The 23477-nt window shown below is 40.4% G+C and overlaps 1 protein-coding gene across 3 annotated transcripts in view; it reads right to left on the minus strand.

Annotated features, from left to right (window-relative positions):
- tbc1d22a (TBC1 domain family, member 22a) overlaps positions 1–23477 on the minus strand; it is a 174182-nt gene that overhangs the window by 78800 nt on the left and 71905 nt on the right. For all 3 annotated transcript variants that reach the window (XM_085137751.1, XM_085137752.1, XM_085137750.1), the window contains one exon: positions 1917–2023. In XM_085137751.1, the coding sequence (XP_084993877.1) occupies positions 1917–2023 (107 nt within the window). The remainder of the gene's footprint in view (positions 1–1916; positions 2024–23477) is intronic.

Consider the following 23477-nt stretch of genomic DNA (forward strand, 5'->3'; position numbering starts at 1 on the left):
AAGAAATAATAAAACATATATAATATATATTTCAAAATGGATGCAGAATTGGGGATGCTAAGCAACAATGTTGCTATTGAGGGCAAATGTACCGCCAGCCCAGGCAAGCACATTTGGAATTGACAGGTGGCTCAACCATGACCGGTGGGCAAGACGGTTTGGGAAGAAATGATGAAACAAAATGAATTTTGGTGATGTGGACTGTATGCAATTATCTGCCCTCCAGACACTCGGGCACGCTTTAGAATATGCAAGACAATCACATTTCTGAAACCCACACAGAAAGACTGTATGTAATGCTTACACAAGAAGTCCTGCCAGCTTTGCAACAGAGAGGAATACCAGCCCACCAAAACGCTGGAACATTCCACACAGTCTGTACAGCTGATTATCTCAGCTGTTATTTTATGCACGCACACAAAGCGGAAGAAAATTATGCTGAAGAAAGAGTTATGGTGTAAAACTCGCCCTATGTAGTTGAAAGATGCAATTATTTTTCAAATTAATGGTCTATAACCAAGGAAAACAGAGGAAAGGTGCCGTTAGGTGGGATTTATGGTCTGTCCAAACTGCGTGTTGGATGGTCAGATAGTGTTGCAAATCCCCGCTCCATCCACATTGCTCTAATGTCAGGTAGCTACTGGCTGAGTCGTCCATTATGTGCAACCCTCCGAAACCAAAAATTCACAAGCAACTACCACGCTGTATGGAGATTAAAAAGAAGCTGAGCATTGTCATTCTCTTTGAAGGCTGTTTTGGACTTGTTAATCAAATGTTCAACCAAAGCATAATTAGTGTTATATTTTACTGATGCCATGTCGAGCCACTCCTTCATGAGAGCTGGGCTTTCAGTTCAACTCTCAGCAGGACTATCTGGGAGTGACCAGAAGAAGTAATATAATCCAGTCCAGAAGTTACATTAATAAGAAATGAGGCAACAAAACTTTATATTATTAAAAAAAAAATGGTAAAAACAGTATATAACTGTAATGAACTACTGGCTTATTTTAATATTGTTGATCTTAATTAACATTTTTATTTATTATGTTTACTAATTGGTTAAGAATAAGCTTTTATTACTTTGAACATTGTCTGGATGGTTTCTGTGACGTTATAATACAACTTACAAAACACATCTACGAACAGCTTTTATGAGTTATAAAGTTATTTATAAAGCCACTAAAAAACAGCTAATTTTAGGCACTAAAATAATGGTTAATTAAAACAATTATGGCTTGGTTTAAAACTTACTGCTTTAAAACCATCAAAAGTCACACAGGTGTGTGACATCTTGGAATGAGGATGTTATGTTTGCTGATGTCATCAGTATATAACCCTGAGCATCTCTTGTAAGCTCTACATAACTCAAGTACAACATGCAATCAAGAATGAATTACCTTTCATTAAACAAAGTTATGATGAAAATAAACAGATGGTTTGACATTACTTTTGATTAGTGAACGTTATTAAAGATCATTTCATTGATTTGATTCATTAACACTAACTATATAAATTAACTATCAACTGATCGCTTATCAATGTAGTTGTTGGTAAAAAAGAAAAAGAAAAAGAAGACTTTTCACCACAATTTAAGCTCTTTTTGTGTGTTGACAAATTTCTGATTGCAAGATACAAAACTGTGGAAGAAGAGTGGACTTAAATGTTAAACAACAGGTTAAACAACAGGTAGCTAGCTAACAAAAGCTAGCCAGCTGACAGATATCTGATGTCTGATGTCTTGTCAAGAGATTAATATGTGAACACCCTTTCAGTTCTTCCATCTCTGCTTAGAGTGATGACTAAAGAGGATCAGTAATATGGTAAAGCATCTGTTACTGGAAGTTCATGTAGTGGCTTTAAGACCTATTATTGAAAATGTTGTGAGGCAACCTGCACAGGCTGAACACACAGCTTACCTGGATCCCGTCCAGCAGTTTGCTCATGCACCAGAAGCTGTCAGCCTCGATATTCCTCAGAGCCTCTTCCTGGAGACTGGACACGTCAAAGTTTTCCACTTCCTCCTCTGGAGAAAACAAAATGAGAACGACGACAGAGCGTAAAGAATTTGCTGCTTATGGGAAAGAGACTGACAGATAAAAAGACAGTGAGACGGGCCAAAGAAAAAGAAGGGAAGTTTAAAAAACGACAACAGGAGAAAACGGGAGAATTCAGGGGAGAGATATGGCGAGCAATGCCAGGTTCCCAGCACAGCATGGGCTCTGGCATAAGCCTGTCACCATAAACCCTGACAGGGGAACAATACAGCCATAGGTGCACGGGGAGGACTAATTCAATAGGGAGAGTAGGAGCAGGAAAGAGGTAAGTGGGTGGGTTATGAAAGTTGTAAGGAAATGAACGAAGACGATGACAAATTGGAGCAAAGGTATAAAAGGGGGGATGAAGCAGTGAAGACGGTGTGGAAGGATGTAGGAAGACACTAAAAAGAGGCCTATTAGAGCAGCCTAATGATGATCATCTTTGAACAGCGGTTCAACCTTTCCCGTGGCTTCTTTGAACATTTCAAAAACATTACAGAGTTTGTGCACAAAGGACAATTTGTGCTTTTCATGTTGCAGACAGCATGAATGTATTTAACATATTTTTTCCGGAAAAAATACCCGAAAATTATCCAATTGAAGTTTTACTAGTCAAATTCATGCCAATAACTTTGTATTTGAAAGGAGTTAGACTTTCAATCTTTTATCTTAGCTGTACGTCTATCCTAAATGTACCATTTTTAAACAGTTCAGTATTTATTGATGAATGCAGGGTTTTCACACGACCTTTGATGTAAACTCCTACTGCAGTGAGTTCAAAGGCAGCTGTGAAAAGCAAGGTGAAGGAGGTCAGGCGAGCTGAAACGCAAACAGTCTGCTCATAAGTAAAGCAGAATTATGTTTGGGGATATATATTTTTAAACACACTGCAGGGCTGAACAAAAGAAACGATTCCTAAGCTGCGAGCACGCCGAGTCCCCAGTCATCTCCAGTGGGTGACTGCAACGATGGGTGTCATCAGATGTCATTAACGGCAGTAGTGTGTGACGGACTGCAGGGGCTCTGACGGGCTTCTGACAAGCCACTGACAGCCAGTGGAGAGGAGATGGGACGAGACTGATTAACAATGATCTACAGAGAGAAAGGAATGAGCGAGAGAGGGAGACAGAGAGAGGGGGAGAGAGAGAGAAAAAGAGCAAAGGCAAAGAGAGAGAGTGTGTGTGTGCGTGTGGTCATATAACCAAAACACTGGTCTACGTATTTGTGCGAGTTCCTATTAAACACTCAAATACACATACACGCAGGTCCTGCCAGCTCTGCCTCGTATCCTTGGCAACCTCAGTGGAATGTTGTCAAGGTTGTAATGAGCATGCTCCGTCTGACAGACAGACAGACAGACGGACAGGGAGCTGGCTTTGGGCCAGGGCTACAAAGCTGCTAACAACTACGCTGCATGCGCGTGTGGGTGTGTGTGTGCTGTCTCATTTGTCTTGTCTGCTTAAAGTCAGGTAAGGATGGACAGAATGTAGAGCGAGAGGCTATGCTTCCTTCATTTCAGTGAGGTCTTTCATCCCATTACATCAGGACATGTCAACGTGTCCAGTAGCACAGAAATCTAATTTTGTTCACACGGCTACCAGATCTTTAATACCAGATATGAAAGTCGTCAGAGGCTTTTTTTTTTTCTGATTAGATGACAGTACAGTTTATTTTACCCCAATACTTATAATGCAAAAAGAAAAAGAAAAGAAAGAAAAGAGAGAGGAGACGTACTACAGCCAGAGGGCAGACATATCAGTCATTATTTGTGCAAACATACAGAGATATAATCTCATAAAATCCCATTTTTGGCAAGAGATCAAAATAAAAAAAGAAAGAAAGACAGAAAGTAAATCAGCAATGAGAAGTATAAACATATCGAGAGAGGAAGAGGTCACCCACTGAGGAAATGTTACCACTCTGAGACATCTGATGAGATGAGAACTCAACATTTTTTCTCAGCTTAAATTGAGGCCACGGCAGAAGTCAACTACAATCAACCGGACCTAAACACAGTGTATGAGCAGCTATTATAACAGAGCAAAAGTACGCAATTTTACATCTACAGCGATGCAAGAAACAATAACTTTAACACAAACTCTGTAAAGAGGGAACACTGCACAGACAGATGTTACTTACGGCTGGTTAATATGGCTAAGTGCCACTAATCCTAAAGTAAGTAATTTAAACAAATACATCAGAAACTTCACCTTTCTTGTGATATTTGGTTTTAAATTCCACAGAAAGAAAATCAGCGAACCTAAATGAACCAAACCTGATGACGGGGAGCCACAGAGGTGAGGATAATATATGCTGGTAGATCATCAGGGACCGCGGTTTGTAGACTAGTTTAATTTTATCAACGGAAATTATTCATGCATTGGCACTGCTTTTCAGCAGCAACAGATGGAACACCAACCATTAAAAAAGTTTGCCAGTCATTTAGCAACCGCTGTTTTTTTGTGTGTTTTTTTTGTCAAAGACACAAATCTATAACCAGATGACACACAACACAACACAACACAACACAACTACAACTGCTGCTTTAAACTGCAATTTCCAGCTTAATTATTCAAGACGCTGAATTCTGAAGAAGACAGACTCTTAAATTAGGTAGCAAAGCAACCGAGACAAAGGCAAACAGACGAGACAAACACCCAGCGATAAGACTAAGGTGATATATCCCCTCATATTTCCAACATCAAACCTTATGTGTCACATTTGTTATGACTCTCAGAATTCTAAGTGCAGACCTGTTATGTAAAAATTACACAACTGGGGAAAGCGTTATGCTGGTTTTGTGCAGCTGGGAGAGCACGGGGAGTGATCTCAGAACAGCAAAAATGTGCAATCTTTGTGTAAAAATGGCTGACGACGTTACAGCACAGGCATCTCCTTGGGCTGCAGCAGTTCTGAGCAGCGACGATATTAAACCTGTAGCTGAAAAGATTAATTTTGTACAGGCTCACCGGTACTTGCATGGTGCCACTGCTGATTATAACAAGTTGATGAAAGTGCCACTGCTTTAGTATTCTGAGAGTCCCTGAGTATCCCAAAGCCTCAAATCAGTCTTTGTCGTGGCTAAGGTCTATTTGTTCTGTCACAGATCCAAAAGTAGACCTCGACTCTATGAGGGGCAGCTTCAGGTAGTGTGGTGGTTGTACTGGAACTGGGCATAGTTCATCAGAATAGCAAGAACACAGAAAAGTGCAGGCGAAGAGGAAAGAGGAGCAGTGCAGCGGGAGTACACTGAGGACTCTATCACAGGGCTACACTGCCCCACATGGATGAATGCTGAACAGCAGCCAAACCTCAGGTCATTTAATCAGTTTTATTGTCAGGTAGTCCAGACAGCTCTTTTTGTTCAGTGTTGAAAAGATAAAAGAATCAAAGCTGTGAGCTAAATGTCAGATTATTTAAAAATCTGTAGCTGCCTCACTTGATCTGCCTTCACAGTAGCAGCAGTATGTTTTGCTAACACTGGAAATACAACACAGATGGGGGGGAAAAGTGAAGAGGGGGACCATTAGGCCACCTTTAACAACTAACAGACTGTAACAGTTGACCTGTCATCAAAAGACGGTTTTGCTAATCACTTTCATAGGATCCGTGCCTCAGTGGAAATTCCTTTAAGAAACTCTCTTGGTGATTATTCCGGGAGCTTTTCCTTCACACCAAGGACCAGCTGACAATACATGTCTGGGACATGATCCGTGTCTCTGAAGAAATGCTTCACAAATAAGAGCCAGGGGAATTTTTGGAAGTTCAGGCCTCAGTGAACTTCACATCAGTGACTGAGGGTTTTGGCTGCTTTAGTCCTGTGTGAGTCCTGCCTGCACAATAATCTTTTGCCAAATAGTATTCTCAAGTTCTTCAGAGGCAGAGTGTCAGCTGGTAAAAGAGCAGGTCTGACATTCACCTTGGTAGGAGATTAGAACTAGTTTGATACAGCCAAGTCAATGAAACACAGTGGCAGTGTACACAGAGAAAACTGGCATTTTGTGATCAGACTGGCAGAGCAGCACAGCGCACACAGACTGCAGACTTGGCGGCCCGGCCAAGGAGCCGGCACACAAAACTGCACACGCACAAAACAAACTTACACGACAATAAAAGTGATTACAGAGCAGTAATTGCTCTACAACTGGAGACCGTTTTGTGAGGGGATAACACAAGCCACGACGGGGAGTTATTAATCCATAAAGCTGAATTACTACCTTGATGTACAAAATAACCACCTGATGGTTTTATAATATTAAGAAATTTAAGTGAAACTGTATCCTAACGAGACTCAGTTATTGCAGGTGTTTTGTGAGGTCAGAGTAGCTTCAGTCTCAAAACACACTGACTAATGTCAATGTCAGCGATAACAGCAGAGCTTCTGGGGGAAGGCCTGGGGTGTAGGCCAGTAGATAATTGGGCCAGGATTCCCTCTGGTTATCTGACCTGCAGGTAAGCAACTACTTGTGCACCTGTCAGAAGGACTAAAATCAGACTACAAATGGAAACCAGACAGCTTCAAGTGCTAAAAAGTAATCTCTACCTACAGATTCTGAATATTCATATGGTAGAAGGTCTACCATTGCTAGCTGCGGCCCAATAAAATGCTGTTTAAGCCTTCTTTGGTAAAGTCTTCCACAGCAGGAACGTGGTTTGTCAGTCAGTTGAGAAGACAAAAGGCTGGAAGTAGGGCTGGGCGATATATCGAGTTTTTAAAAAATATCAATATATTTTCATACGAGATATAAGATGTGACAATATCCTTTATATCGATATAGTCCATGTTACGTTATAATAATACTTGTGGAGCCACAAGTTTGCCTCTCTTTCGTCCACTTTTGTCTCTGCGCAACGTTACTCGGCCTCACCTCTCTTTCACTGAACACAACTCCCCCTCCTCCCCCATAGCTTCACCTGCAGGCAGCGACAAGATGGACACGGCAAATCTCCGTTAGCGAGTTGTGGGGCTGGACGGCGTCAACGTGTTAGCGAGCTAACCGCGCTAGCGAGCTAACCTAGCGCGAGCTAACCGCGCTAGCGAGCTAACCGCGCTAACGACATGCAGCCCACAGGGGCTGCACGGCCTAAAATCCCTTCATTTTCTCAAAAGTTGACAGCGCGCCTTATGTATGAATTCTGATTGTGCTTACTGACCGCGAACCGATTTTAGGTGGTACACGGCGCTCAGCAATCTGTCAAAAAATGTTTTAGTACGACTTTGGTAAGCTACGGAGCTGCAGCGCTTGATGCATTGTCGGAGCATTACGGCTACCGTAGTCTGGAGACTCGCGGAGTGATACGTACTGTGCTTCAACGTAATATTACCGTATTGTATGTGTATAAGGGCCATAAAGAGGATTTCAAACTCAAGGCTGTCAGTCACGCAGTAGAAGTTGGGAACAGAGCAGCTGGGAAATCTTTGTTATTATGCTCAGCGTCTGTTAGTTTACATTTTGACTGCACAATTATGAGCTTTTTGTTATGGACAAAAACAACATTGTTTTCTTTTATTTATGGAGCATTATTATTTAATAAATGCTGATAATTTATTTTTGAGTAATTTCTTCATGTAAATTATGCTGTATGTAAATAAAAATGCCTGTGTGACATCTGGGACACAGTGTGACTAAGAACTCTCTTTTTGTTCTTAACTTACGGCTTTAAAACAATATCGAGATATATATCTTATATCGCCACCCAGCTAAAAAATATCGAGATATGAATTTTAGGTCATATCGCCCAGCCCTAGCTGGAAGTATTGGGGGCTAAGTAGCAAACAACAACCAAACCTTTGTAGACTCTAGTAGACAAAAGAGAAACTAATCAAAAATCCTAAATGAGCGCCCAGATATGCTGAAATATGGTCATTATTAATCCAGTGTGGGCCACTCAGGCAAAGCCTGGCTTCAACAGCACATTTTGTACCAATTCCCCTCGAGGCTTTTATGAAATGTCACATTAGCGACGCTGACAGCTGACTATCAAAACCCGATCGCTCGGTCCCAGTGAACAGCTGTGTCAAATTTCAAGGAATTCCTTAAAAAGGTGTTATGTACATAAAACACTGTCTTTTATGTGCTGACCGTTTGTTGACAGTCAACACATAAAACATAATGTGTCGGGCCCTGGCTTTCAGCGAGACAGAGACATAATGTTTGAAAGGAATGTGATACTCGAGCATAAAGACGCAGTTATGGCCGGACATGTTTTATTTAGTATTCTAAACTGAATGACACCCATCAACCCAAAGCTGGGCCGATACCCACGCACATAAATCCTCTCACACAGCCTCCTAAACTCGTGCTTCAGTTTCTTTTTTCTCTACTCTCCCTCGTTCTCTGAACCTCTCGTAGCACAGACGTTTGACACCTCTTCTGTTGCTTCCCTTCCTCTCCGAGCTGTCGCCCCGACTCGCTCTTTCACCCCCTCCCAACTCTCCACCACTACTGGCCCAACAGCCAGTTTCCTGCCAGGCCCCAGGGCTCATTTCCTGTTTGTCCTGGCGCAGGGGGCAACTTGTCCAGAGAGACCAACTGCTTGGTTGCTGCCAGCTGTGAGCACTTGGCACAGCTTGGCATGCCGAGCTGGGTTACACCTCCAGAGACTGAGTGCAGGCACCTACATACGCGAACGCGTGCACGCGCGCAAGCACACACGACGCGCTCGCTCGCGCCGGTGCTGCCATCTGCCCTCTACAACTACGGGCCACAAGGTAACGTGATGTAAGATGATAAACGAGCCAGTTTAGCCTGATGTAATCACAAAGACAGTGTGTGTGCCGAGTGAGAGAGCGGCTACGTGTCCATGTAGACAGCAATTGGCAATAAAAAACAGTCCCGTTTGACAACCTTCTGCTGGTTCAGATTAATTACAAGCAAACCTGAGTTTTGTTCGGCCAAAGAGAGATAAAACCCAATTGGCTTTAATAAGATTTCAACACCCAAAGCTTACAATATCACATAAAGTGCTGCAGTCATTATTTATCATTTACAGCACTGGTTTGAGGTTCAATCTAATGAACCTAATGGTTTACAATTTGGATGCTGAATCCAAACATGTCACAATCCACTTTTCACCCTCAGAATGACACCCCAGTGACACCAACGAAAGGCTTCGAACTAAAAAAGCCACACCTCAGCTGCAAGTTAGACTGATGATTGTTCAAAGTCCCTGCCTGTCACTGACACCCCCCCCCCTCCCAAACTGTCACTTTGGCTCTAGCAACAACAAAAAACCCCAAAAAAACAACCTGTGACTTCTTCTCTGTGGCACAATTAGTCTGATAACAATGTTGTTAACGAGAAGAGAACATTTTACAGAGGTGCGATTCATACTGCTAGATAATTAAGAAGAGTGTCACCCCGGAAAACCTGATAGTCTCACCTTAGTGTGAGCAAACGCACATACAGACACGCACAAAATCACCGGAGATAATAAAATTATGGCAGTGTGTGATGAGAGGATATGAAAACAGACAGCTGGAGGTGAAGGAAGAGTGAACAGGTCGAGGTGATATGAGCTGAGGTAAACAGAGGAGAGATTAATTGAATAAATTAAGTAATTTATTATAAAAAATTTAACAAACTATGATTTTCGGGGGGTTTAGGAGGCATAGAAACTTATCTGAAGTCAATACGAAGTCATCCACTGGCTTAATTTTTTGGGTTCTTAGAAGGTACAATATTTTTTCTTCAAAGTACACTACTAAGCTTAGTGAAAGCGCTGAACTTCAGCCTCACCAATGATAAGATGAATCTATACAATCACTTAACAATGTTCTCATCTTCCCACTATCTGCACTGTAAGCCCTGTGTCCATATATCAACCAGCAGCCCCCAAAGCTCTTGGCAAGATAATCTAAGTCCTTGACATCAAATGGAATACAGCTATTAATACCATATCTGCCTATGTGTGCACACATAATGATCCACTTTGCCGGGGGCAAGACGGTGTCTTGTATGAGGAAGCTTAAAGTGTTTAACGTTGAGCAAGCGTCACATTAACTGTTTCTACTGCCGTCTCTGTACACGCTACAAACCTACAAGCCCTGCCCAATACCAGCGCTCCGCCAGCCCTGTGGCGCATTTCTATAGCACAGATGTGTGTGAGAGTCAACAGGCGCGCAGCTGGCGACATATTCCACAGTCGTGTAACCATGGTAATGCCAGAGAGATGCAACATTGGCTGGGGTGAGGTTTGTGCTTTCCGCCACAGTGTTCTAATTCCACAATAATAGCATATGGTTGGTGGTGGTGGTGTAGGTGGAGGGGTGGTGGTAGTAACGGGGACACGCGATCAATAGCACAAATCATAGCTGAGGCGACACAATGGCTCCTGGTAGGGAACAATTCACACACTCTGCAAGCGTTGTTACGTGGCAGGAAATTTTATTAAGAAAGCAAAGAAAGGTTTGCCAAACAATACACATCAATTTGTCACTTAAATCACCCAGATTTGCTTTGTTTTAGTGAGTTCTAGCAAAATTACTGGTTGGATAATTACTGTTGTTGCTGCTTAGAGGTGTAATCAACAAATTTGCACATGAAAAGTCCAATTCAGCTTGTAAAGTCAGCTTCTATTAAAGGGAAAAATATCCTGATCATTTCCCAAGGGTGACGTTTTTTGGATTTTTTGTTTTTAATTCAGGAAGACTTTTTTGTGTCGTGTGGGTTTTTTAAAGGGGTAAGACACAGCCTAATTAAAGGCAATTTTAAGATGCACAAGACAAATTTTCACCATTTTTTTTTAATTTCTTACATGACTCGTTGAACTGCAATATTAGAATCTCTTGTACGTCATGCAGTAGTTTTCTTTTAAAAAAGGACTTAAAAAGTTGTCCTACTTTTCTCTTTGTTTGTTTATTCATATGTGCACAAAACCCATTAATAACATAAAAGGAAATGATGTCTTGTACCAGATTTAGCTATGAGGTCATTTCCATCTGCAGTTTCTGGGCAGAAAAAAAAAGGTAAAATACTGTTAAAATTGATCAGCAAAAGCACAAGATAACAGACTACAATATCAAATTGCAAACTTCTAGGATTTACAGTTGTTGCTGTTTCAGACATAAGTAAAACATAAACTGGTTAATCATATTTATGTCACACCAATCAGAAAAATTAAATGCTGCCCTTCCCTGAGCCACACTGAGCAGTAATTAGAGATGAGAATAATGCAACTAAAGCATTACTATATTTATACTTCATATTTATAATTATTATATTTATTATAAATTGCATGTACATTTTGGATTTGAACACATTTCAAAAGATGCAACAAGGGTATAATTACCACTGTGTTGCATCACCTGGCCTTTAACAACAGTCTGTAAGATTTTGGCAACTGAGGAGAGCTTCTGAAAGCAAAAGGTTTTTGCATTCTTGTTTGATAAAGGAATTTTAAACGCTCAACAGTTTGGGGCCAAATGTTATGTGCCAAATGTTTTTAATGGGTGCCGGTTTAGCACACAGACACTTTTCTTCTGAGGCATCCTGTTGCAGTAAGTGCAGAGCGTGGCTTGGCGCTGTCTTGCTTCATCTGGGTGGCAGCATATGTTGCTCCAAAAGGAGAATATATATTATTCAGCTTTAATGCTGCCTTCACAGATGTAGAATTCGCCAATACAATGTGCACTAATGCACTCTCACACCATCAGGGATGCCGGCTATGAACCTCGCACTAAAACAACCCTAATGGTCCCTTTACTCTTTAACCCATAGCCCATTTTAAGCATTTCTATTTTTTTCTTTGCATAACAGATTTTTAATCACACTGATTTTATTACAACTTTGCTATTTGTCATGCCTTTATACCCTTGTGTTTTTTATGTTTTCAATGATGTCACACCATTTTTATTTGACCAGCTATTAACATTTTTTTTTATTATTATTATTTTTACATAATGTACTTTTATAACCACTGCCCTGTATCTATAAGCAGGGTACATGTAATAAGTCATACTTTTATCCAATCCAATCCAATTTTATTTATAAAGCACTTTAAAATACCCAGCACAGGAACAAAGTGCTGTACAGAAAATAAGTTAAAACAATAGAATAACAGAAAACAGCAAAATAAATAAATAAAACACATAAAACATAAAATTAAAACAGCCCTATATTAAAACAAAAACAAGATAAAACAGCATCGAATCACCTAAAAACAACTAAAATAAAAAATAAAAATAAAAATAAAAACCAACATCTCACATGGTGTCAAAGGCCAGGGTAAAGAGGTGGGTTTTCAAGAGTGACTTAAAAACAGATAAAGAACTGGCCTGTCTGATCTCTAAAGGAAGCTCGTTCCACAATTTTGGAGCTGCTACAGCAAAAGCACGATCACCTCTAAGTTTACGCCCAGTCCTGGGTACATGCAGGAGCAGCTGATCAGCTGACCTGAGAGAGCGGGTGGGTGTATAAGGCTGTAGCAGCTCAGACAGATAAGATGGAGTGAGGCCATGGAGAGCTTTAAAAGCAAATAAAAGAATTTTAAAATGAATCCTAAAAGAAACGGGCAGCCAGTGAAGTGAAGCTAAAACAGGGGAAATGTGCTCAAACTTTCGAGTGCCAGTTAAAAGACGAGCTGCGGCATTTTGCACCCTCTGTAGATGACTAATATATGACGCGCTGACCCCAATATAAAGTGCATTACAGTAATCCAGCCGAGTGCTAACAAAGGCGTGGATCACTGTCTCAAAGTGTAAAAAAAAAAAAAAAAAAAAAGAGTCTTTAATGTAACCAACAGGTGCAGAGAAAAAAAAAAAAGAATCTCTACTTCTGCTTAATTTAGGCTGCCTGCTTTTACAAACACATGAACATTACTTGATTGGATAAAATGTCCAATCCACTCAAGGCGTAGTAAATGTGCCTGCCTAATGTGTGATTTGGGAAAGTTTCATGACATGTAATTGAAGGATCAGTCCATTAAGTCATTAGTGTGTGTAATCTGTGGCCTTAGTTTAGGGGGAAAACAGAAGAGAAACAGTCTTTCTGAGGGGCAGCAGACACAATTAAACACACAGCAACAGACACAAAGCAAAAACACCCAAAATATGTAAATGCCCTGCGCTGCATAGACAAACATCTGTGCTGATACACACAAGTAGGATTTAACTTAACACCATTTTGGGGGGGGGGTTGCCTCTGCACACTGCCACACTGGATTTTAAAACAAAATCTGTCTCGTATAATATTCACAGTGTCTTTCACTTGTATTCACATGTCTTCAGACCTCACATTGATATTTGCACTAGGATTCAACTCCAGATCTTGTGATTGGACAGTTCACTGTTGATTTTAAATCCTCTGTATTGATGAGTAAAGGAAAAAATATCCCCAATAAGCGGTGCCATTTCCAAACACTTACATCCCAATCCTTTATGTGTGCACGGGTTAGTGTGCGCATGTTAAAATGCAACTGTGTGTGCATGTTTGCCTGTATGCGTCTCCACACATGGTCATGATGCAATCGAAAACACCACGCACCACCAGCAGCAGCAGCATGGTAAGACGACTGTTTCAATTGCCTCCAATTGCATCAGGTCAAGCAGAATGCGTCTTTGCTGGTGACAGAATGATAAAACAGATTTTCTTTTCTTTGTCCCCCTATCACACAGCTGACACGAGAAATAGAGACTCGGCAAGATCTAAAGATTCTCAGCTAGGAGAACTTCAATTTATGGCTTTTTATAGTCAAGTAATTAAGTTAATCTAAAAATATTCAATAACCCCTGCGATTATTCACAGAAGATAAATCATTTTTTGACAGAACTATTTCTCTGGATCATTTAGGAGCTCTATTGCTTTTTATCTGGAGCGATGAGAGAATCTCTGATTATAAAGGGAAGTAAGATGAGGCCGGATGCAGATGAAAGCGCAGCTATTGATTTTCAGCTTTATATATCCTACTGTTGAACGACGACGATGGCCTGTCTGATCGCGCTGATCATTTCCAAACAGCAGGTCAAAACGTGTCACTCTCACAACATTTAGAAACATCAAATGTGGCTATTATAGAGCTTGACGAGTAACTCCCGGATACTCTTCATTCATTTCATCCATATTATATTTATATTTCTCGTCTCTACCTGCTGACTTTTTTGTGGAACAGACACAATTATCCCATTTTTTTCCTGTTGTAATAATATCCCTTTAGGAAATAACTCTATTAAAAAACCCATCCTCTGGTAATGAATTCAGTTTTAGGCGTGCACGTACTGTTCACAAAACAAAACAAAGAGAAAAAAAAGATCCAGGTCGTCCTTCAAACACAAATACTGAAAAAAAAACCCAAAACAAAACAACAAACAAACTGTAAGAGAAATTACTCATCATGCTAATGATATACTTACACCCCACCTCAATAAGCAAGAACCAGAGTTAAATTATCTGAAGACATCTGTAAAGCTATGCCGTTTACATTTACGCATACAGAACTTTGGCTATGCCTTGTGCTGGTCGCACGTATATTCAAACATATCTAAACAGGTGTCTGGTTGTTCAGAAGTTTATACCTGACATCCTGTAGTTTGGTTTAGACAGATTTAAAATTTTATAGAGATTTATGTGACTGGAAAACGGAACTATATCGAAACATTTTAGGCATTCCTGATTCAAGTTCCTGGACATGTGAATACTCACTTTTTAAATATATATTCTTTTTATCTTTTTAGGTCTTGACAGGGGGCTTTAGTCTGTAGTTTGTCTGCAAACACTTGCCCACTACTCTCCAGGCAGTAGTGAAACTGTGAAAAGTGTCACACCAAATGGAAACAGAGACAGTTTGTCCTTAAAATTATGTTGTTTTTGCTTTGAAGGAGAACATTTCCTATTTGCTTCGCTCTTTTCAAAGTTTTACTCCGACTTGGAGAGTGGTTGGAAAGTGTTCCCAGACTATTCAGCAACTTCCAAGTAGGCAACTGGCAACTGCAATCACAAAGAGATTTTTGCAGCTAACTTTCAGCAACTACTCACCAACAAGCTGGGGAATACAAATCTTCCCCTAGTGAGCGCACATTGCCAAGTTTTCTGACTGGTCTCTAGGCCTGATACTGGGCAAGAGAAAAGGTACACTCTGGACAGGTTGATGATCAGTGAAAATCCTACTAGTCCTCCTTAAAAAAACAACAACAACAACAACAACTCAAAAACCCTTTCTTTAGCTGACACATTGACGCACACAAATAACCACCTGGGCACTTCAATTTACGGCTTATATGAAAGTTCTGTATGACAACTTTAAGGGTATAGAAGTAGAAAATAAATGCAAAGTGGCAGCTATTGCCACAATCAAGTGTGGTCTTGTCTGCTAGACAAGACCACACTTGATTGAGAATGAAAGAGAGACATTTAATCAGACAGAGAAAGAGATAGAGCACCAAAAACAAATGGTTGATTCTATTTCTGCCAGTCCAAATGCTATTACCAAACCCTAGAAACATGGAGATTGTGCCCTAAACCAAATAGAGCAGTGAATACCAGGGCGATGCTCAGGCCAACAAAGCCACAAAGAGAGACAGCTTCAAGGAAAACTAAAGAGAAAGTCTCAAACCGCCCGAAGGAAAACAATGCTTATACCAAGTCAATAATCTCACCCAATGATTAAAGCAGAAGAAATTAGAGAAAGCAAAAGTAGATAAGGAACACAGCAGAAAAGACAGTGTTCCTCCTGGATGTCAGCAGCTGTACCCAGGCAATCACTAAGCAGCTCATTAGAGCTAATAACAGACGTTAATCAGAGGGAGACTTAGAACAGAAGACTCTGCCAACAGTGGCTAAACCACGGGGAGAAAGACGCCGATATTAGTTAACCGCCTACTGGCCAAGATCTACTCCACAGATTGCTCAATCTATAGACAGAAAAACAGGCAGATGGATGGATACAAAGACCGAGAGGAAGGAAGAGAAGGGGTAGGATGGAGAGGAGATATCACTATGCTCAGTTGCCAAGACCTTTTGTTTATAGTTACAAAAGGTACGAATCCAACGTAGCTTTGCTTAGCTGAGTGGGAAAAACAGAAATAGGAACAATTTCTGATGGTTAAAGACAGAAGTAGAACCATCCACAACTTAAGTTATATAAACAGCTCTGCACAATAGTGAAAAAGTTGGCGAACTAATGGGACAATATGGCATGTAGCTGTAGTGTTTCAGGATTTTAGGACAAATGAATGAATGAAGGCCATAATAAGCTCCGGTTATACATTTAAATCCAATTACATTAAGGAAGAAAATCAATAAGTATACAGATAAGTATCAATAGCAAAAAGCTGTGCTGGTGTCAATACCATTATTGAATAACACCAGGCCCTAATTAACAGTGTGTTAACCAAACAACAAATCATGTTCCAGTTTCAAATAAGTAAATGTGAGCCTCCCATTGCTTTAAGGGATTGAAGATGTCAAACATGAACTGCCAGCTTCCCGCGTTCGACGCTGATGCACCGTTGTTGCATTTCTCTCAGAGATGTAAAAGCACAAAAATGTACTGGTGCATCTCAAAAAACATATTTAGAAAGAGCAAAAAGTGAAACTTTTTTCCCAAAAGATGAGCTTTCATACATTCATCAATAATAAACTGAAATACTTCAAGCTTTTTTTTCCCATTTTGCCAAATACAAGTTTATGATCATCAAAAATCAATGTTGAATTAAAAAAAATCCCAAATTATTAAAATGTTTAATGTATAGTTTGAGTAAATTACTATTCGGACAATAAAAATACTGTGTATTGCCCGGGGTAATAAAGTAGATGTAACCACATACCCAGAGAAGACTGCTGACTTGACAGTTGCCTAGATGACGCCCTCCAGGAGGAGGGTAAGTCACAGAAGGTCACTGCTGAAAAGGCTGGCTGCTCACAGAGTGCTGTATGGAACCATATTAATGGAAAGTTGACTGCAGGGAAAATTGTGCAAGTAAAAAGGTGTAAAACACACAGGAATGGCCGAAGCCTTAGAAAGCTTGTCAGGCAACTTTGATCAAGACTTTCACAGAACTTCACAAGAAGTAGACTGAGGCTGGTGTCAGTCAAGAGCCACCATGCATTAGGAAAAGAGCTACAACTGTTACAGTCAAAAATATCAAGTCAATTGTGAAGCAGACACTGTCAAGGCCACCTTACTTAGGCTGTGGAGAAAAAAATTGGACTGCTGATCAGTTCTCCTATGTCCTCTTGTCAGATAAAACAAAAGTTTGTTCTTCATTTGCAAATCAAGGTCCTAGAGTCTGAAGAGTGGAGAGGGCACAGCGTGTCTTTTGTCCTTTCGTCCTCCCCTCACTCCCAACCGGTTGCGGTAGATGACCGCACCTCTCTGAGCCTGGTTCTGGAGGTTTTTTCCTGTTAAAAGGGAGTTTTTCCTTCCCACTGTCACCAAAATGCTTGCTTTTTGTTTGGTGCTACATAAATAAAATCGAATTGAAATTGAATTGAATAGAATCAAGGTCCAGTCTGTGATGACTCGGGTGCCATGTCATTTGCTAGTTTGGGTGGTCAGCTGCAGAAAAGCTTTATAGAGTTCCTTGTCCTTTACCAGGACACTGTGGGCAGCCAAAACTGCCACCAAATGGTTTGATAACTATGTCACGGTTGTGGCCGATTGGGTAGCTACGTTCATCCAATCTTAATCCCACTGAGTATTTGTAAGGTACTGTAAGGAAGAAGATGAGAAACACTTGACCGAAAAAGATGAGCTGAAGGCCACTAACAAAGCAACCTCCACAATGCTAATGGTCACCTCTGTGACACTAAAGTAGCCTCAAAAACAGTAACACGTGTATAAATAAACACACACTTCAGAAGAAAGATATTCCCGTGCTGTAAATCCTTTGTTGATTCATATTAGATACTGGATTTCCATGATTTATAAGCCACAATTATCAAAATTAAAATTAAAAAAAGACTTGAATATTTCTCTTCACGTGTAATGAATGCAGAATATACAAATAACAAAAACTTTTTAAGATGCACCTGTAAATGTGTATTTCGGACGTTTTCTTTCTAATTAAATAGGAAAAAGAAAAACAAGCAAAAACATGAACTTGTATTTAACTAGATTCTTAAAAGAAATATAAACTATTTGGTGACAGTATATTCATATTGCATCCAAAGAAGCAGCGATCCAGCATCAGCATTTGGCCCTCTAATGAAAACTAATAATTATCTAATTTGTGCAAATTCGTACTCTGACAAAACGAACTGCTGCAGCACTAAATACAAATGACTCATGGCCACACAAGCGAGTGACAAAACTGGTGACAACTGAACAAATCCTCTAAACTGGCACTTTACTTCTATGACTGCACATGTTGAGCCATTAATTATATAAACACTGTGCAGCACAGCATGTCCGGGTACACTGTGTCACGGCTAAAGCTACATCCACAAATAACAGATCAGAGAAGAGATATGAGGGAAGATGTGAAGAAGCAGAAGGACAAACACATGAATGAGATGCGAGATCAGGCTGAAAAGGCCAGAAAGGAACCGCTTAGCAAAAGCAACAGTAAATACTACCAGGACATATAACCTCCCAGCCTTGTAATTCGAAGACAACATAACATCTCAATATGACTCTGGAAAGAAGATATGCTCATTTGCAGACATAATTGCTTGTTTGATTCAGTTTAAGTTTCCTTCCAGTCAGACAAGCTCTTATATGTGCGGTGCTGTGTGGGTTTGTATTTAAGCCAGCTCACCTCGTCAGTCTGTGCTCTGTGTTTGTGTGTGGCGTTAGACGCCTGCAGGCATTTTATCACAGCTGACTGACAGTATGTTTCCATCTTCCCAGCTTTGTCCCTGAGTGCTCCACCTAGGCAGTCCATCTGCGTGCACACACACACCCTCCACAGTGGTAGGGCTGAGGCTGTATAGGGTTTCCAGCCACATATGGACAGCAGAGCTCAGTATATAATATACTTTTAATAATAACCCACTTGTTCATTAGAAGCATTTAGCTTGCGGATAATATGCTGTGCTACCCCAACCTTGAGCCAAGAGCTAAACTGCTGAATGCGGAACACTACTTTTCTTTGCTTGGTGAAAGCTGCAGTTTACTATGGCAAACCACAGAAAACACAATGCGAAATAAGGCATGTTGCAGGTTAATCTCTCGCTTTTCTCCCTTTTTATCCTTTGTGTTTATGGGAACTACGGCTGCCACGATTAGTCAACTAGTCACAATTACGTCGACTATCAAAATCGTCGACGACTAATTTAATAGTCGAGGCGTCGTTTGAAGCTTTGTAAGATCACAAAAGATGCAGGAATAAGTAGTAGTATTTAAGAGTGTAATAACAGACTGAAACAGAAGATGGCAGCACTGCATGTACAAGGATGCCAGCTGCCGTTAAACCCCGAAGAAGAAGAAGTAGCTCTGTCCCAGAATTCATAGCGCAGCCCAGCTCAGTTTCCAACAATGGCGGCAGCTAGTTAGTTTTAATATTACTCTTATTATTCTTTCTGGGTCACAAAATAAAGTTTAACATATTTTCAGGCAAGAATGTAGCTGTGTAAACCTCAAATATCTGCTCAGTTTATCAAGACACCACATATTTTCAAAAGCGCTCTGACGTTTTCGGAGACGTCTGTTACCCACTAGCTTGATAGCTAACCGGGAGCAAGGCTCACTAGAGCCCGTGAGAACACCGGACTCCCGGCAAATCGTTTTCAAACCCACCGCCGTCTTTCGCTACTCAGGTTAAAGATGATATATAAGTCACTTAGATAACTTAAAAATGTTATTGTTTGGCTTTTTTAGTATTTTATTTGTTCCTGAGTAAATCGGTTTGGCTGAGATTAAAGTTATAGTTTTTACACAGCTGAATAAACATCAAGCAGACAACTGATTATCAGAAGTGTGAGATGCTCGAGAATATACTCCGGTGTCCCGTTATATTTTAGATAGCAAGGAGTTTATTAAACTTCACCAAAACAATCTGCAAATTTCATTAAAATTTAATAAACTATCATCTTGTCTTTATTTTTAGTTAGCACATAAACACTTAAAGCTGTAAGCTAATGATAGTTATATAAGAGCACATGCTTCTGGTGCAATAAGCTGTACGTTTTACGTCCAATGGATGCATGATCTGATTAGCCGACTAATCGCAAAAATAATCGGTGACTAGTCGACTATCAAAATAATCGTTTGTGGCAGCCCTAATGGGAACTTTATTCACATCATAAAGCAATGCCAAATGTCAAAGAAAATATGTCTGACATAAAACGATCAGACTAAATATTCAGTATATAATTCAGTAATGTCCCACCGGCAGACACCAGCTGCTCTGCATAAAAAGTCATAAACAGTATATTGTGGAATAAAGCACACATTTCTCTCCATTTGCTTGACGCTTCGAGCTCGAAGTAGCTTCTCAGAATAAAGTGTGTATCTAGGGATCTGAGTAATCTTGATTTCTTCAAAAAAGCTGTTAAAAACACTCGTACACACTTCAGCAGGTCCTTTAGTATACAAGCATATTCCCCCTCCTCCTGTCCATTTACTTCTCAGTGGTCCTCTCTAAGTGATCATCATCATCTGTGCTGTGTAAATGTCTGCGCATTCTCTCTCTAACCCTTTATCTTAAGTAATTCACATTGCCATTTGGAGAAGAGCTCCAGCTTCTGTTGCAATAAAATGTATTCAAATATTAAAATATGCTCAACCAGTAACATTTTCGGTCTATCCTCACCATTCATTTCCTCAAGGGCCAATGCTCTCTAAAGTGCACCATCCTACTTCTACAAGGACAACAATGTACAAAATGGTGAAAGGGCATCTTTAAGATCAGAACTGAAACAACTTTCTTCTGCAAAACAAAACTAGAAAAAAAAACTGTAAAAGTTCTGCTTCTTTTTTTAAAATTGCATTGTAAGAGGTGATAGCTCCAAGAGCAAATTAACCAAGCACAATGTCAATTTGTCATTTGGAAAAAAAACTTCAATTAACTGTACTGGGCGATAGCTGATAAAATCTGCTTCCAGTAGCTGTCACTTCAGCAGGCAAAACTGTGGCAGTCAGCAGCTCAAAATAGGAAACCTTCTCTAACTAGTTACGTTTACACTTTCACTGAACAATTAATATTTATATCACATCCTGATGTTGGAGATCACAAACACGGACTACATCTCCCTGAGTACACTGTATATAAACTGTATATAAAAGATGGACAGTCACTATTACCCCCCCCCCCTCCCCTCCATGTTGTTATTGTTGTTTTCTACCTTGTGCTAAGTGGCTAATTGCCAATAAAACACAAGAATTTCCCTAAAAATGAGATCCAAACTTCTTTATTTGCCAGATAATTCCATTAAAAATGCTCCAACACCATAAACACAGTGAAGATCTCCAGTGCAGGTACTTAAATTTCCTCATCCTTTGTAAATCCAAGTAGCTGCACCCATTACAACTGAAAAAGGTAAAACTTCTCTAGGATCTAAACCTTTCTTATTCTAAAACAGGAAGCATTTTGAGTTCATGGCAGTTGGCTTCTTTTGAAGCTACCCTCAAGTGGTTCCTCCAAGAATTCAGCTTTAAGCTTTTACATGTTGGACCAGTCTTCTGCTTGGACACTGCACAGTTATACCATGTCATTTTCAACATGAATTGAAACTAGTCATTAAGACCCATTAATAAAGTGTTTAGAAATTATCTACTAATGAGTTTAGTAAGAGTCAATGAAAAACAAGCATAAGGCTCATATTTCATAGACTTCTATATAATCAACCCTATTTTTGGAACTAAAGGATGTGCCCGAGGGTGGCCATTAAAAAGAATGTAAACTTAAGGGTTTTAGTTTTAAAACCAAAAGGTGCATCCATTTTTTTTATATACAGTATATGGTAAATGGTAAATGGCCTGTATTTGTATAGCGCTTTTACTAGTCCCCCTAAGGACCCCAAAGCGCTTTACACACCCAGTCATCCACACATTCACACACTGGTGGAGGCAGCTACAGTTGTAGCCACAGCTGCCCTGCGGCAGACTGACAGAAGCGAGGCTGCCATATCGCGCCATCGGCCCTTCTGGCCAACACCAGTAGGCGGTAGGTGAAGTGTCTTGCCCAAGGGCACAACGACCGAGACTGTCCCAGCTGGGGCTCAAACCGGCAACCTTCCGATTACAAGGCGAACTCCCAACTCTTGAGCCACGATCGATGTATATAAAATTCCATATTCCATAAATTCCATATAAATTTGTAAATTGTTCAGTGAAAGCTGCTGTATACAAGCATACAATGAATACTCAGTACAGAGCTAATAGCTGAATTCTTTGTGAATTCCTTGCAAGTGTAAAGCACTTCCTTGCCATTTTGTGCCTGCTATGACAAGTACAGTTTCAAAGCAGAGAATGGTGATGGGGTACACCAGGCCATTCATCTCTGTTGATACAAGGAAGGACTGCCCGGCTCGGCTGCTTCCTGACAGCATGGGGGCACTTTCTCAGTCGGTGATTTTTCCCTTTATGAAAATCTTGTTTTCTTGTTCTGTTGTTCATCCCTCTCTGTCATTCTCCATGTCCTCACTCTTTCTTACTCTTAAGCCTGCCAAGACACTCAGGCTGCTGTTATTTTCTACCACTTTGCCTCTATTCTAGTTCTGCTTCCTTTTCACTCACAGTTGTCAAATCCTCACCTCCCAGAATTTTAAAACACTCTACCGTTTTCTGTCTCCACGTTGCTTTCTTGGTTTCATATTTCTTTAGAGAAAATCCATACTTAGATATTGGCAGGCAGAATACATTATGGATCCACTGGTCAATCATAGCCTCTGCTCATTAGAAGAGGACCGGTCGAGCTCCTTGCTCCTGTCATGGCCCATCCTGGCCTTAATTAGATAGCTTTTATAGTCGGCAAATGGGAGAGGTGCTACTCCAGAGCAAATGGAAACGCCAAAAGCAAAGTAATGCTTGGAGAAGGAGACACTATAGACATTCCAGATCAATTTCTTTGATTGAAAAGGGGGATCTCCTAACAGTCCAATACAAAACAACTTAAGTGTGTTTTTTCCCCTCCCACTGCATCAATAATGTAACAATTGGAACTTTTCAATTTGGATTAACGGGCAGGTGTTAATGAAAGTCGGTGACACGAAGAAAGGGAGGAGTGCTGCGAAGTTGGAGTGGTTAAGAAGTGGAGCCATAACTCCGCATTGCATCATCAAAAGGTAAATAGAGTGTATGGCAGATGAACAAGCACTGCAGTGCCAGACCAAGGCAGATGTGTGACTGGAGACACAAAAACAAAAAAACAAAAAAAATATCCAGAAAAATACAAACGAGAATGAGCTAAAATGAAAAACAAAGAGACAGTAGAACAAAAGGAAGACAAACGAACTAAACGAACATATGTGGGGGCATTGTGTGAGTGGTACAGGGTGTAACGTTGGTCTTTTTTGCTTACCTCATCCTATTACTGTAGGTTTTTGCCCAGTAGCCTACCTACAC

The sequence above is a fragment of the Neolamprologus multifasciatus genome, chromosome 17, assembly GCF_963576455.1.
Source record: "Neolamprologus multifasciatus chromosome 17, fNeoMul1.2, whole genome shotgun sequence".
Classification (NCBI taxonomy): domain Eukaryota; kingdom Metazoa; phylum Chordata; class Actinopteri; order Cichliformes; family Cichlidae; genus Neolamprologus; species Neolamprologus multifasciatus.